Raw genomic sequence first — 15,488 nt, 5'->3', positions numbered from 1 at the left:
TTAAAGCAATTTGAAAAAAAAAAAAAAAAAAAAAAACTTGGGCTGGGGGCTCAATGATAGAGTGCTTGTTTTGCATACAAGAAGCCCAAGATTCTATCCCCAGCACCACAGGAAAAAAAAAAACTTTCAGAAGTTTTAAAATATAATTCAAACTTCTTAGTATAGTGCCCAAGCCCTTATGACTTGGCTCCTGCCATGGCTATAGTCATCTCCAGTTAAACTCCATGGACACTTATGATCTAGCCATACAATTTATTGAAAGTTGCAAAGTATCCCAATGAAATGTGGCTTTTACTTAGCCTTATAAACTTTAAATGGCCAAAATATATATATATATAGACATTAAATGAAAACCTAATACACTAAAGGCAATAACTGTAATGTGTCACAGACTAATATCAACAATCCCTAACATAAAAGTGCCAATATAGCTGGGCATATGCCTGTCATCCTAGTGACTCAGGAAGCCAAGGCAGGAGGAGAGTATGTTCAAGGCCAGCCTGGGCAACACAGAAAGACCTTGTCTCAAAATAAAATATTTAAAAGGCTAAGGATGTAATTCAGCGGTAGAGCATGCCTTGGTTCACTCCCCAGCACTGCAACAACAAAGTGTTTGTAGAACACTGGAAATTGCTGAAATGTTCATCAATGGGAATAGTCATACTATATATTATGAAGTTTTCAAAAAAAGACAAGGTAGATTTATTTATCCTAACAATAAAAAGACAATAAAGTGTAAAAGGCAAATTGTAAACATCATGTGTAATATGATCCCTTTTTTTTCTCTTTTTCCTTGGTGGTACTGGGGATTGAACTCAGGGGTGCTTTCCCATGGAGGTGAATTCCCAGCCCTTTTTATTTTTTCTTTTGGGAGTCTCCCTAAGGTTCCCAGGTTGGCCTTAAACTTGCAATCCTCCTGCCTCAGCCTCCCAAATCCTTGGGATTATAGGTTGGCAATATGATCCCACTTCTATACAAAAAAGATCATATATAAAGTTATTGCTAATGTTTTTATATTTTATGTAAATAAGAATGTTTTTCTTTTTTCTTTTCTTTACAGCAGTGCTGGGGATTAAACCTGGGACTCTCACATGTTAGGCAAGCACTCTACCACTGAGTTTGCTTCTTAAAAATGTTAATTTCTATGACTGAAAAAGAATATTCATAAGTACATTTTCTACATCATTGAAATCTATTAAGAAAAAAAGTCAAAATATGTAATGATAGGTATTTGGGGGGTTTTGTGCTTTTTAGTGAATGCTTAGCTTACATGTTTATCAGTGAGCTACATTCCCAGCACTAATGATAGCTTTGGGGGTGGGGGGCGGTACCAGGGAATGAACCCAGGGGCACTTAACCACTGAGCCACATCCCTTGCTTGGATTTTGTTTGTTTGTTTTTGTTGTTTATGGCCTCATTAAGTTGACTAGGCTGGATTTGAACTTGCAATCCTCCTGCCTCAGCCTCCCAAGCCTTAATGATAGTTTTTAAAGCAACTAAGAATTATCTAACTTTGGGTGAGGTTGACAAGTTACTAATTCAAAGCTTATATAATAAAAAGGGGATGTTATTCTTTTTTAATTTTTTAAACAAGCACTACATTCAAATGAATTAAAAATTCAGAATTTACACAATGGTAAATTGTGAAATCTCTTCCTCCCATCCACTTCTACCCAGTCAGCACCCCCACGTGTAACCATATTACATATTTCAGTGTATCTTTCAAAAACAGTCTCCACACATACAGTTCAAGTAAAAAGTACATTTTTTCTTTAAAAAAAAAAAAATTTATGACCTTTATTGTATTGTTCAAATGAGGAATTCCCAATAAATGAGTTTGTAAACATGAAATGTATTTTCAATGTCAGATATCATAGTCTTATGTTGGCAGTCTGAAGGAGGTATTTTTATGCTGGAATCATACTTGCACCTTTCTCAAGTAGTAGGAATTTCATTGGGTTCCTGAGGGAGAAACAAACACTAAACAATGGTCATCTAAATGATGGCAACATTTACAAAACACCAAACATGGTGATCTTACTGTAAAAACTCCTGGTTCATATGCTTAACCAACATTAGATTCACAGATGCATAGCTCATGTTATAGTAAAAAGTAGGAACTTTAGGACTATAACACCATTGACGATATTTAACTATTGTTCTCTACTAATTTTTCATTTTTTCACACTTGCTGTTCTCTGCCTCAGATGTTCATCTGAGTACTTGTTGGTGCAAGACTCCCCTTTTCTACTAAACATGTCAGTTTACTTTTATTATCACCTATCACACTATACTCCTTCATGTTTCTGGTTTCCTATGTGCTGAGTTTCTTCAAGGCAGGGACCATGACTTTTTTTTCCTTGGTACTGGGGATTGGACCCAGGGGTGTTTTACCACTGAACTACATCCTCAGCCCTTTTTATTTTGAGAGAGGTTCTCCCCTAAGTTGCTGAGGCCGGCCTAGAACTTGCCTTCTTCCTGCCCTCAGCTTCCCGAGTCACTGAGCAACCCCACCCAGCAACTTAAACAGAATTTCTATATTACCAAGCCCTAGTATGATGCCTGGCAGTATTAGATTTTCACTTAAAAGTGTTAAAGGAAAAAAAAAATTATACCAAAGGTGATACTTGAGAAGGTAACACCTAAAGTGTTTGTCAGGCAAAACAAAAGCACAGAGGTAAAAAAAAGTAGTTTGCAAAACTGAAGATAGTTCTGTGTGAATGAAATAACAGTTCAAATTAAGAGAGAAGGTGGAAGAGGTAGCATGGGATACTTCCAAGGTAAGGTTCAAAATCTTTAGCTTAGTCAAGATATTCCAAGAGATGAAGGTGTTCCCAACTAGCTTTGAACCAATTCAGTTCCCTTAGCTATGGCTACAATTGCTTGCAATTTTCTAAAAACATATTCCACCACTTTAGTCTTCCCTTTTGCCTTGTCCTTTATACTTTCTCCCTTCTTCAAAACTCACCTCAATTGCCAACTTCATAGCAAAACTCTACCTGATCTATCTGAAAACAGGAACCTCCCCTGTGCTGACCTCTATTGTAGTTTCTCTTTCAGTTCTTTGACTCATTTGGCTCCACCCTAAAGTCTAAGCCTAAAGTCTAAAGTGAATCGGGTATTTTTAACTTTGTCTCTCCAGTTTCTTCGGTGGTAGATACTGTATTTGTTGTGTTGTTGAATAAGGTAGACAGACTCCATTTCTCACTATGTTTCTGTCATAATATTTGAAAGTCTAAAGACTCACTTTACAGACTGCAAATCCTGGTTAACTGACCGGTGCGACTTAAAAGTGATGTCGAATAATTAATTTGTTAACAGCCTTTATTGCTATTACTCAAACTGGGGGGAAATTTGACCACAATCCATAGTTCTCTTTGCATCAAGGTTTTCCAATCCTCTCCCTGTTCAGCCCCAGGATACCTGTCCTCGACACAAAGCAACCAGCAAGATCCAGGAGCCTGCAAGGTCGGACGCTGATATAACGAGTGTCTAGGAACCCGCAGTCTGGTGAACTACGAAGCTCTGAGCTGCGCGTGGAAAAGAGCAAGAGGCAAGCCTGTGTGAGCTTGGTCTGGGACTAGGCCCGCCTTGCTTGGCGAGTTTCTAGAACCTCCGGGCTCAGAACTAAAGCGATTAAACACGCCGAAAAGAGCGAAGGAGGCGCCGGGGGCTGGGTGCCGCGCTTTGTTCCAAAAGGCTCCCCTTCTGAACACAGCTCCTTTCCAGGACCCTGTACCCGATCCCTTCCTGGTCCTCCTGAACGGTGACCCCACTGATTTGGAACCCCAAATTGCCTCAGAATCACACCGCTCCGAGGCCATACCGGCTCCAGCAGGAGACATCAGTATTTCCTAGCCCGCACAGCGGAGTTAAGGGCTCCAGAAGATTCCACGAGCCTCGGGAACCCGGGCTTGCACCCTTCCCCACAAGGCCGTTCGGCACAGCCCTTCCCGGCCCTAGCGCCCCCGCGCCGTTGCCGGGTAACCGCGGGGCGGCGGCAGGGGCTGAAGGGGCGGGACTTCCGGCGAGTGACGCGCCCCAGCCCGGCTACAAAAGACGACGGCTGCGGCGCGCCGGGCGGAACTTTCCAGAACGCTCGGTGAGAGGCGGAGGAGCGGCGGCTGCCCCGGCTGCACACAGTTACGCGCTCCTTCCCACTCCCTCACAACGGCCCCAGCCCGCTCACCGGTGAGTTTCAGCCCTCGCGCTCCTCTGTCTCCTAGCTAACGCTGTTGGCGGCACCAGGAAGCTGGATGGAGCCGCAGTTGGGAGGCGGTTGGCTCCGCGTGGGCGGGAGGGTTGTCGGTTCCTAGATCCATAATTCCATTTTTTGGAGGGCCGGTGTGGTGCCCCGGCAACCTATTCCCAGGTCGTAGGGAGAGGGTCCAAGACATTTTTTGAGCCTCCCCCACCCAGCCTAAGCTCTCCAAGGAGCAGCCTTGGGTTTCCCCTCCGTGCGCGCCCCCGCGCCCCTCCGCCCGCGCTCGCTCCGGGTGGGCAACTCTGCGCGCACGCGCAGGAGTGAGGCAGGGGCGAGGGGCTGCGGGAGGAGCCGAGCGAGGCTGCTGCTTTCGCTTCTCCTGTCTCCCCTCCCTCTCTTTGTTGAGGGCTGGGCTTCCCCCTCCGCCCCTTCGATCCTGGGTGGGAGGGAGAAAGGAAGGAAACCTTCACAGTCGGCGCCAAGTGCAGGGGGGAACCTAAGGACGATTAACTACGCTCACCTGAGGGGCGAGAGGGGTTCGGCTGTGAAAGTAGGGAGGTTTTAAGCAATGTGACAAAAATATAGTTAAGCGCTCCTTCCCAAATAATTGTGACTCGGCGGTGGGGGGGGCTTGCTTTCTGGAACCAGTTCCATAAACCCCTCCCTCACCGCATGTACCTCGGGGTCTTGGGGATGGTGTATGGCGTTTATCAGTGTAAAGACAGTGAAAATGTAATCAATGGAGTGAATCTATTAGTGCCCCTTTTGATTACTGTTGTCACCACCTCAGGGGGAAGGGAGAACACAAGAATCCAGATTACAGTCGTGTTAACACTACGGAAGCTGTAGTGTGGGAGAGAAGGAACCAGCTGCTAGAACGCTTTTGAATTCCTTGATGATTTTTCGCTTACATTTAGTTAACTAGAACTTGTAGCTGAATTATCAGGAACTGTTACATTTCTGTGAAGTTTAGCGGAGGTGGTGTTTTTAAAATCAGATTTAACAAAGTAACAGTTTGCTGTGCCCTACTCTTGACTTTACTAATTAAAAACTACCAGCTGAAAGCTGATTAAAATTGCATTTTTATTTCAGGCTGTAGAAAATGGTGAAAGAAACCACTTACTATGATGTTTTGGGGGTCAAACCCAATGCCACCCAGGAAGAATTAAAAAAGGCCTACAGAAAACTGGCCTTGAAGTACCACCCTGATAAGAATCCAAATGAAGGAGAAAAGGCAAGTAACTTGTGAACATCTGAGTAGTTCTTTGCCGATATGTAAAGTGTTTCTATTTCTGTCTGAAATTGAGCTTGTTGTTGTTGTTGTTGTTGTTTTTAAGAAAATTGACTCTCCTTTTCTCAAATAGTTTAAACAGATTTCTCAAGCTTATGAAGTTCTCTCTGATGCCAAGAAAAGGGAATTATATGACAAAGGAGGAGAACAGGCAATTAAGGAGGGTGGAGCAGGTGGTGGTTTTGGCTCCCCCATGGACATCTTTGATATGTTTTTTGGAGGAGGAGGAAGGATGCAGAGAGAAAGGAGAGGTAAGAAAGATCTACATGCAGCAAGTTTCATTAGCTGTTGATCAAACAAATTTTTGAGAAATCACTCCTTTTAAATGCTTGTTGACTTGTTGGTATAATGTTGTAGATTGACCCATAAACTGCTTCTGTTTGATTTCTGGTGTAATTTTATAAATGAGATTTTGTGTAACTAAAAATAGCTAAGCCAATCAAATGGTAACAAATGAGTGCTTTTAAAGCCCTTGGTTGGATACATCCAACTCCCTCAGGTTACCAAACATTAATTAAGGAACAAAGCATAGCAACATAGTTTTAAAACGCTTTGCAAATCTTATTTGGTTCCTGTGCCTTGGAACCCATGGTATGTGCCTTTTTCAGTCAGGTGAGTTATTAAAGTTCAGAAATAAATTATCCAAGCTCATAGCAAAAGGAACAGTAGAGGTAGCATTGAAAACATAGGCTCATTGACTATATAGCCCATTATCTTTTTAATCTTGATTCATCTTTGTTTTCTCAAAATATGTACATTGACTATTTAGCAGAAAAGTGATCTGTAGGCTGTACATGGAATAAGTGTTCCAGTCAAGAGAAGACAATCTCACTTTGTTCCCTGTGTAGTTTATACAAGCAAGGGCAGATGTTTTTATATACGGGTCTTCAGGAGAGGATTATGTTAATAGTTTACTAAAAACAAAATCAGAAACCCAGAATCACTTGTTTAATAAACCATTAGATGGTTTGTCATACAGAAAAGTATTTGTAGTTTTTATCTTTTTTAAAATAAAGAATTGGCCTAAAATTTATCACTTGACCAAACTCTAGAAACTTTTACTTTTTCCTTGCCTGTACTTTCCACATAAAAGTTACAGTGAGCTGAGAATGGTGATATATTCCTGTAATTCTAGATACTTGGGGACTGAGGCAGGAGCATCACAAGCCTCCCAGGCCTGCATGAGCAACTTAGCAAGATCCTGATTCAAATTGAAGAAGGGCTTGGGTGTGTAGCACAGAGGTAGAAGAAGGTTCCTGAATTCAGTCCCCAGTACTGTAAAAAGGTTGATGAAAAGGGTGGCTTTCAGCATGCCATAACCAACTACATGGACTGTTTGTGATAATAGAACCCAAAGATATAGCTAGGAGCAGAAGGATATAGTTGTTAATGCTTCACATTCTATTTAGGAAGTTAAAATGTTCAATAGGCATATTGTCCAGAAAAGAGTTTGAGAACTTTTTTCAGTCATGCATAAGGCAATAGTGTTGCAGTGGATAAAGTCCTTGTGGAATCATTAGCTAGAAACTTATTAACTAACCATTGGGAAATGGTTTTATTTCTGTTGTCATACTGTCCTTATGTGATCTCAAAACTCTACTCCCTGTTCTAATATGAAAGTAATGTGTGACACTCCTTTGAAGCCTCAGGCCACCTGGAGATCTTTAAATTTGTATTAATTTGGGATAAAAGAGAAAATGCAATTCTTCAGTTGAAGTAGTCATCACACTTTTATGGGCCCACTAAACACATGTGACTAGTGGCTGCTATACTGGACAGTACAACTAAAACATTTCCATTACTGCAGAAAGTTCTGTTGAGCAATGCAGTTATGAAGGGTATGATAAATTTATCCTTTAAAACAACCAGCGCTGGCCCAGTGGTAAATGTGCTGTTCCTACTGAATCGGGAAGAAGTAGAAATTGATATTTCAGTGGTGTCTTAATTGGCTTCCCTGTCCAATCTTGACTGGTAGGAATTTACTGTGCTAAAGAATTTTGGATGAAGTAATTGACTCTGTTGCTCAATGTCACTGAGTGAAAGCTTCAAAGAAAACATTGGCACAGAAATACGTATTTGAATTATTTGTGAAATGAGCTTACTTAGCTAACCTTGAATTTGGAGGTAATATCTTTGATTGCCATATTTCTAAGATAGTATATCTGTGTCCTTGGGCATGTGAGTCTCTGACCCAATTTTCCTCATCTGTAATTTTATCACAGTTCCACGATCACATGTGATAATGTGGTAAACATTCTGTGAATAGGTGCTCAACTGGTGATGGATCCTTAGGAGGCTCATTTTTCATTATTCTTTACCAATTTTTATAGTGCCTTCAACATAAGATAATAGCATTTTAGATGGATTTTTAATGAGTAGTGTTTTGTTCTAGGTAAAAACGTTGTGCACCAGCTCTCAGTAACATTAGAAGACTTATATAATGGTGCAACAAGAAAACTGGCTCTGCAAAAGAATGTGATTTGTGACAAATGTGAAGGTATGATCTTTTAACATTCCTTTACATAACTGAAAATGGAGCTAAAGACTGAATAGGTAAAACTTGACAGATGTGCATTACTGTATCTGTTGCTAAACTTACACATAAATTTCTTTTAAACACTTTAAGGCCGAGGTGGTAAGAAAGGAGCAGTAGAGTGCTGTCCCAACTGCCGAGGTACTGGAATGCAAATAAGAATTCATCAGATAGGACCTGGAATGGTTCAGCAAATTCAGTCTGTGTGCATGGAGTGCCAGGGCCATGGGGAACGGATCAGTCCTAAAGATAGATGTAAAAGCTGCAATGGAAGGAAGATAGTTCGAGAGAAGAAGATTCTGGAAGTTCATATTGACAAAGGTGAGTTCTGATCCCTAGAGGAAATTCCATGGCAAGTTTAATAATACTATTTAAAAATATATACTGTTTTTATAGGTGGGGTTGTGGCACAATAGTAAAGTGCTTGTCTAGCATGTGTGAGGCACTTGGTTCAATTCTCAGCACCACATGAAAATAAATGAATAAACTAAAGGTCCATCAACATCTTAAAAAAAAAAAAAGGCACTGTTATTAATTAGGAAGATTCAGAAACCCTTCAATGTAAGAGGGTCATTTTTCTGGCATAAGTGATTGAATAATGTCCCATGCAAACTTAATTCCTGTTGCACCAGAATTCTTTTGACCTTTTAAAATTAAATTACAGTTAAGCTGTGTACCCATTCTTAATATCTTTAAGAATTATTAGATTAAAAGATATGCATACTTTTAAGGATTTGGGAGGAGAGAAAGGTTTAAATGAAGAATGGCCTCGTTAAAATTCATCTTAAGATACTTACCTGGCAGGGGAGATACCATGATCAGGAAGGTGGTTTTCCCAGGGCGAGGCTTATCCATTGCACTCCGGATGTGCTGACCCCTGCGATTTCCCCAAATGCCTTATCTTAGTTTGATTTGGAGTATAAAAAGTGGGGGGGGAAGGGGATGGACTTTGGCTTTCTTAGTGTTTTTTTGTTTTGATTTTTTTCCCCCTAAAGGGTGACAGTGCTGATGTTTCTATCAATTTTACACACAATATGTGGCTATAGAACCATATATCTCATGTATCTATAAATCATTGTCTATTATTTAAAAGCCAACAAAACAGTATAGCAGTTTTAAGTTCAATAATGTTAAGTATTGTATAGAAATATATTGGAGGCAAAGTTCAGTTGATGACAATTGTGTATATGTTACTGATGCTGTAAATTATTTTTAATAAAGAAAATTGTATTATCAAAAAAAAATTCATCTTAAGAACATGTTTAAATGTTCTTATTTGTCCACTTCTTAATTGACTCTTCTCCATTATTGTATTAAAATGCTGAATTTCTTGTTCCCTTTTTTCTTTGCCCCGTTTTCTTTGAAAAACATCTCAATGTGTTGCCCAGGTGCCATCAAACCCCTGGGCTTAAGCCATCCCCCTGCCTCAGTCTTGTGACTAACTGGTACTGTAGGTGTATGCTACCATGCCTGTCATAATGTTCCGTTTCTTAATTGATTTGTAAGGATTTAGATGACTCATTCTGGTTTTTTGGCTTTTGAAGTTTTATGCTATCCCTCTCAGTTTCTACCTATTGGGCTCTAGGTTATAACTATGTAACTTTTTTATATTTATGCATTTTAAGATTAAACTATTTTTGTCATTCTCTTAATTTTGTTGGTTTATTTTAAAATTTTAGATGTATTACAGCAATGCATGTTCATTTTAGAAATATGTATAACCCCAGAGAAAAATTGGTTATGTGTAATTCTGTGAAACAGTCAACATTATGGTAATAATCTCTTTCAGAGTGCTTTTATAAAATGAAACTAGTATTGTACCTGTCAAACTGGAACTGATAGTATGAGCATCTTTCCATAGTAATATACAACTCACATTAATTAAGTAGTTATATTAAAGTTACCCTTTGTTGTGCATCTGCAGATTTAGCCAACTTTGGGTTGAAAATATTTGGGGACTGTATATATTCAATACAATATATATTCAGTACAATATTCATTGTACTGAATATGTATAGATTTTTTCCCCCCTTGTCATCGCTTCTTAAAACAATGTAATACAAAAACTATTTGCAACTTAATTGTACTATGTTACAAGTAATTTAGACATGATTAAGTGTGCAGGAAGATGTGCATAGGTTATATGCAAATGCTACATCATTTTATTGTATAAGGGACTTTAGCATCCTCAGTTTTGGTGTTTGAGCCAGATCAAGGACCAGTTTCCTGCTGGTATCAAGGTATAACTATAGTTATATATATATATATATATATTATCAGGAAGAAGTAGAAATTGGTATTTCTGTGGTGTTTTAATATTGGCTTCCCTGGCCAATCAAGGTATAACTATAGTTATATATATTATCGGGAAGATGTAGAATAAATATATATATATATAAAGTCTATCATGTAAATCATGGTAACTGCCCTCTCACAAAAATTTTTAATTAACCAGGTAACTTTTACGTATTTTTATAAATTTGATTTACAAATGAATTTAACTGGCCCATGATGAATAGGGTTTGTGCTGAGTTTTTCTCTTTAGTTTGATGTCTTCTCTTAAACACAGCAATATATACTTAGAGCATTGATTGCAAATGATGCTATTAATGGTGTGCTCTTTACATTGAGAACAACCAAGAAAAATTAGCTGAATTTAACTGTTTTACTGATGTAACAAGACAATTACTTTGCTAGTATATAGTTTAAAGACAGATTATTAAATTTTGTCAGTACTGATCGGTATTGGTTTTAAGTCCATACTGGAGTATTTATGGATTAATTTTGCTTCAGAATAACGTGGGGAGAACATGTGGAAGTACAATACATAAAATATTAATGATAGGTTAACCATGGAATCTCGATTAATCTATGGAAATCCATTGTACTGTTGACTGTATTTGTATGGAGTGGACGTTTATGTATGCATATGTATGCTTATTTCTAAAATGTGGAATCACAATTGTTTATGTTCAGTGACCTTGGTAATCATTAGTTGTTAGAGATGTTATAGCCTTTACTGAACTAAAGTATATGGGGCAGAGAGGAATAGAAGTTGAGGAGAATCAGTAAAAATACTGATCTTTTTAAAAATATCCTGCTGGAAAATCGTCTTCCCTGTGTTTTTTCTTTTGGGGGGGTGGTGCTGGGGATTGAACCCAGAGCCTTATGCATGTGAGGCAAGCACTCTACCAACTGACCTATATCCCCAGGCCCCCATCTGTGTTTTTGACATTGGCCACTAAACCTCTTCCCCCCTTCCCAGTAGTATTTTTATTGCTGTAGTATTGAAGGATCGAAACCAGAGCCTTGCATGCATATGCCAAACAAGTGTTCTACCATCAAGCTATACCCTTAGACCCAATATTGCACATATTAAATATTTTTAGTTTATATCTAGATACTCTATTATAAATGGTACAATAGTGAAAAGAAAGTTGATTTATTACTGTTAGACTTAATATAAATAACTTGAAAAAGCCTTGTTTTAAATTTTTTTTTTAAGATGTTGATGGACCTTTATTTTATTCATTTATTTGTATGCGATGCTGAGAATCAAACCCAGTGCCTCACATGCTAGGCAAGTGCTCTACCACTGGGCCATGATGCAAGCCTCTTGGAAAAGATTCTTAAATGTGATAGTGGAAGTAATTAACATTTATTGGCTATAATGTTTACCATCTGCCAGTTTGGTACTGGCCTAGGTATTTTGGGGTGGGGAGCAGTTTGCACAGTTGCTTTGTACTTTTGTGTATAACTTGATGGCCCTGTCCCTTTTTTTTTTTTCCTCCCTTAATGTGATAGCATAGGCGTTTTTTACTTAAATCCTCTCAAAAGCTCTAATGAGTTAGGTGTCTCTTTGGGAAAGTTGAAACTTAGAGAGGTTATGCAACTTAGTTCCCCAGAGTAGTCCAGCCACTAAATAGCAGCTCTGAGCTTTGAAGTCTTGTCTGTTTGCTTCTAGAGTTTGTTTTCTATTTGATAGCTTTCTTTAGTAACAAACTGAACTGATTAAGAAGTCATTAGACATTTCTCTGATAATTTACCATCCACAAGATTTTAGCATTTGTTTTTCATGTATACACAAACAAATCTGTGTGTTTTAGTAAATTTTGCAGTTCTCACCTCAGTGATGGATGGATATTCAGCAAAAGTACATGTTGTTCTCTTGTTTTTAGGCATGAAAGATGGACAAAAGATAACATTCCATGGTGAAGGAGACCAAGAGCCAGGACTGGAACCAGGAGATATTATCATTGTGTTAGATCAGAAGGACCATGCTGTTTTTACTCGGTAAATACTTAAATGACATATTGTATATTTGGTTGTTTTTATATTTAAAGGAGCTTCCCTTAGAACGTTATTTCTGGAAATCCTAATCTGAAACTTAAAAGGTGTATTTCAATTAGGAGATGTTTTCTATGAGCATGAGTGGGTGCTTGGAGGGAAACATCCCTAGACAAAATTTTACCCTCAGTCATAAGGTCATAGTGCTTTCACCAGTTTTCAATCCTGAGTTAGTGATATATTGAGTTGCTTTTAAGTGTAACTATCTAAAACTATCTCAAAAGAGAAGTTTGGGCTCAGGTGTATGTAAATTCAGGTCTACTGCTATAAAATATTTAACATTGAGTTTATGATGAACTTATGTTGAAACACAAGAAAGTTGATCGTTAACAGTGAACATATTAAATATATCCATCGCTGAAACATGAGAGACTGATAATAGGATTGGGGACAACATCTTCAAAGAACTGGTTTAGAATGGATTATGTGGGGTGGTGTTTCACAAATGTCTCAAAAATAATGAGGAATGCTGACGAGTTCAGGATGACATCAATAAGGAAATTCTTACTATTCCTTGAAATCTGTTGTCTCCATTATTTAATTTCACAGAGCCTAAATAATCTAGGACCCAGCCCAGGTCTGTTTAAATTTATACACTGTAATGTTTTCTGTTCCTGATGTATATTTGCTTTCTTTTTATTTATTTACTTTTTTACTTTTTTTTTTTTTTTTTACTTCTTTAAAAAATGTTTTTTAATCCGTTGTAGATGGATACAATGCCTTTATTTTACTGATTTTTATGTGGTGCTAAGGATCAAATCCAGTGCCAGGCCAGTGCTCTATCATTGAGCCACAGCCCCAGCCCTGTATTTGCTTTCTTTAAACCTCATTCTTATGAGAATTTTTTTCTTTTCCAAGAAACTTTATTTTAAATGTTAAGTGGTACAGGTTACCAGAATGTGTGGAAGGATTTTAAAGCCTTGTCCAGGAACTGCTGTTCCCAGTTCTTAGCTCTGTTCCATTTTTAGGGGGATTGGGAGGGGTTACTGTATGTGAACTGCATCGTTCAAGAAGAAAGCAGCGAGGTGCATGCCTATAATCCCAGTGGCTCGGGAGCCTGAGGCAGGAGGATCACGAGTTCAAAGCTAGCCTCAGCAACAGCGAGGCACTAAGCAACTCGGTGAGACCCTGTCTCTTAAATAAAATACAAAATAGGGCTGGGGATGTAGCTCAATGGTTGAGTGTCCCTGAGTTCAATCCCTGGTACCCAAAAAAATGTTTAAAAAGAAGAAAGCAGTTGCCCACTCTGGTACTTTTAATCATTGGTAGTTTGAAAGATGTAAATATGTGCCATGTTTGCATTGATATAGACGAGGAGAAGACCTTTTCATGTGTATGGACATACAGCTGGTGGAAGCATTATGTGGCTTCCAGAAGCCAATATCTACTCTTGATAATCGAACCATAGTCATCACCTCTCATCCAGGTATGGTAACTAGATGAGTTTTTCCCTATTCTAGTTTTCCTAATCTCCTAATAACTAAGAAGTAGAGGCACTTGGAGATAACTGGTATTTTTACTTCCTCTATTATATATCCTTCCCTAGGTTGATAAGGTCATAAACAGAAGAGACTAGGATTGTTCTGCCTCATAAATGAACTATCAGTTAGGACATTTCCTTTATTGTTTTCCTTGCCATGTAAAAATATAGCCATACTTAGAACTTGACTTTGATGTTTTTAGGTCAGATTGTCAAGCATGGAGATATAAAGTGTGTGCTAAATGAAGGTATGCCAATTTATCGTAGACCATATGAAAAGGGTCGCCTAATCATCGAGTTTAAGGTAAGCTATAATACTCTAGGGTATTTGAGAATGGTTAGCTTAATCATTGATTAGAATTAACATTTTCTGAGTGCCAAATAATCTCATTTCCCCCTTGCATAAAAAGATATATATTGATCTTATTGTTACTTAATAACAAGTTGGGGATGGGTTTATTTGCATCATTAAGAAAGGGATGACCTTTTTAAAGTCAAAAGAGCTTTGTTAATCTCTTAAGGAGGATTAAATGTTTCTGAGGGTGGATTCTTATGTTTTAAATATCTGTTTGCTGAGTGAAGCAGTGCTATAACCAGCGTTTTTTGTTTTGAAGACCTGGCTTTTGCTTGTTGTATTAGCACATGCTTACCAATTATTCATGAGACTGTGGCAGGAGATCACATATGCAAGCCCAGCCTGGGCAACTTAGATCTTCTGTCTCAAATTTTTCTTTAGAAGTTTGGTATGTAGATTAACACTTGGCCCAATATACACAGGGTCCTCGGTTTGATCCCAGTACAGCAAGAACAAAAAAGACCTGACTTTTGTCAAAATTCTTAAACTGGGGTTCACAGTATTGACCTTTGACATATTCGTTTAAAAATTGTTTTTCTGGGGAAAATGAGTCCATGATACTTGAAGAAGCTAATAATGAAATTGAATTAATAAATTTCTTTTTGTAGGTAAACTTTCCTGAAAATGGCTTTCTGTCTCCTGACAAACTCTCTTTGCTGGAAAAACTCCTACCTGAGAGGAAGGAAGTGGAAGAGACTGATGAGATGGATCAGGTAGAACTGGTGGACTTTGATCCAAATCAGGAAAGACGGCGCCATTATAATGGAGAAGCATATGAGGATGATGAACATCATCCCAGAGGTGGTGTTCAGTGTCAAACCTCTTAATGGGGCCAGTGAATAACACTCACTGCAGGCATTTCATATGCAGTAGTGAATGAGTGAAGGACTATAATCATAATATGCTCACTACTTGCTATTGTTTTTGTTTTAATATTCAATTATAGTAGTGTTTTAAAAGTTAAATGAAGAATAAACGCAAATATAAAAGCTCTGACTTTGCCCTGTATGTATGATGACTTCAGTGTGCAAGAAGTTGTTTGATACCTGTAAAAACTACTTTTAAAAAAGTTCCCCTAGCATCTGTTAGGCCATACCTTGTAATTGATTTCAGCTGTGTATGTGGACAAACTTAGACTGAAATACTAGGTATATGTGTTGATTTCAGTGTATGACCCTTCATTGTTAAGCTATAAAATTAAAAGTCTGTATTTAACTTGCAATCAGAAAAAGAAAACTTAATTTGTAGAGGAGTGTTGGTCTGTCTAGTTATTTGTAT

At 38.4% G+C, this 15,488-nt stretch overlaps 1 protein-coding gene and 1 non-coding gene across 2 annotated transcripts; both read left to right on the top strand.

Annotated features, from left to right (window-relative positions):
* The first annotated feature begins 4,034 nt into the window (after positions 1 to 4,034).
* Dnaja1 (DnaJ heat shock protein family (Hsp40) member A1) lies at positions 4,035 to 15,203 on the top strand. Its single transcript, XM_046457219.2, has 9 exons — positions 4,035 to 4,191; positions 5,297 to 5,438; positions 5,569 to 5,746; positions 7,888 to 7,992; positions 8,122 to 8,349; positions 12,207 to 12,321; positions 13,686 to 13,801; positions 14,059 to 14,159; positions 14,819 to 15,203. The coding sequence occupies exons 2-9, from the start codon at positions 5,307 to 5,309 to the stop codon at positions 15,035 to 15,037; spliced, it is 1,194 nt and encodes a 397-aa protein (XP_046313175.1). The 5' UTR covers positions 4,035 to 4,191; positions 5,297 to 5,306; the 3' UTR covers positions 15,038 to 15,203.
* LOC124101467 (U1 spliceosomal RNA) lies at positions 8,818 to 8,987 on the top strand. Its single transcript, XR_006854619.1, has one exon. It is a non-coding gene; the product is annotated as a U1 spliceosomal RNA (small nuclear RNA).
* Positions 15,204 to 15,488: the final 285 nt, after the last annotated feature.

This window comes from Marmota monax, unplaced genomic scaffold, assembly GCF_021218885.2.
Source record: "Marmota monax isolate L192 unplaced genomic scaffold, Marmota_monax_Labrador192_F-V1.1 WCK01_AAM20220418_F8-fsc00069, whole genome shotgun sequence".
Lineage (NCBI taxonomy): Eukaryota > Metazoa > Chordata > Mammalia > Rodentia > Sciuridae > Marmota > Marmota monax.
The sequence above is the reverse complement of the archived record's forward strand: the minus strand, read 5'-3'. Positions and strand labels throughout refer to the sequence as shown.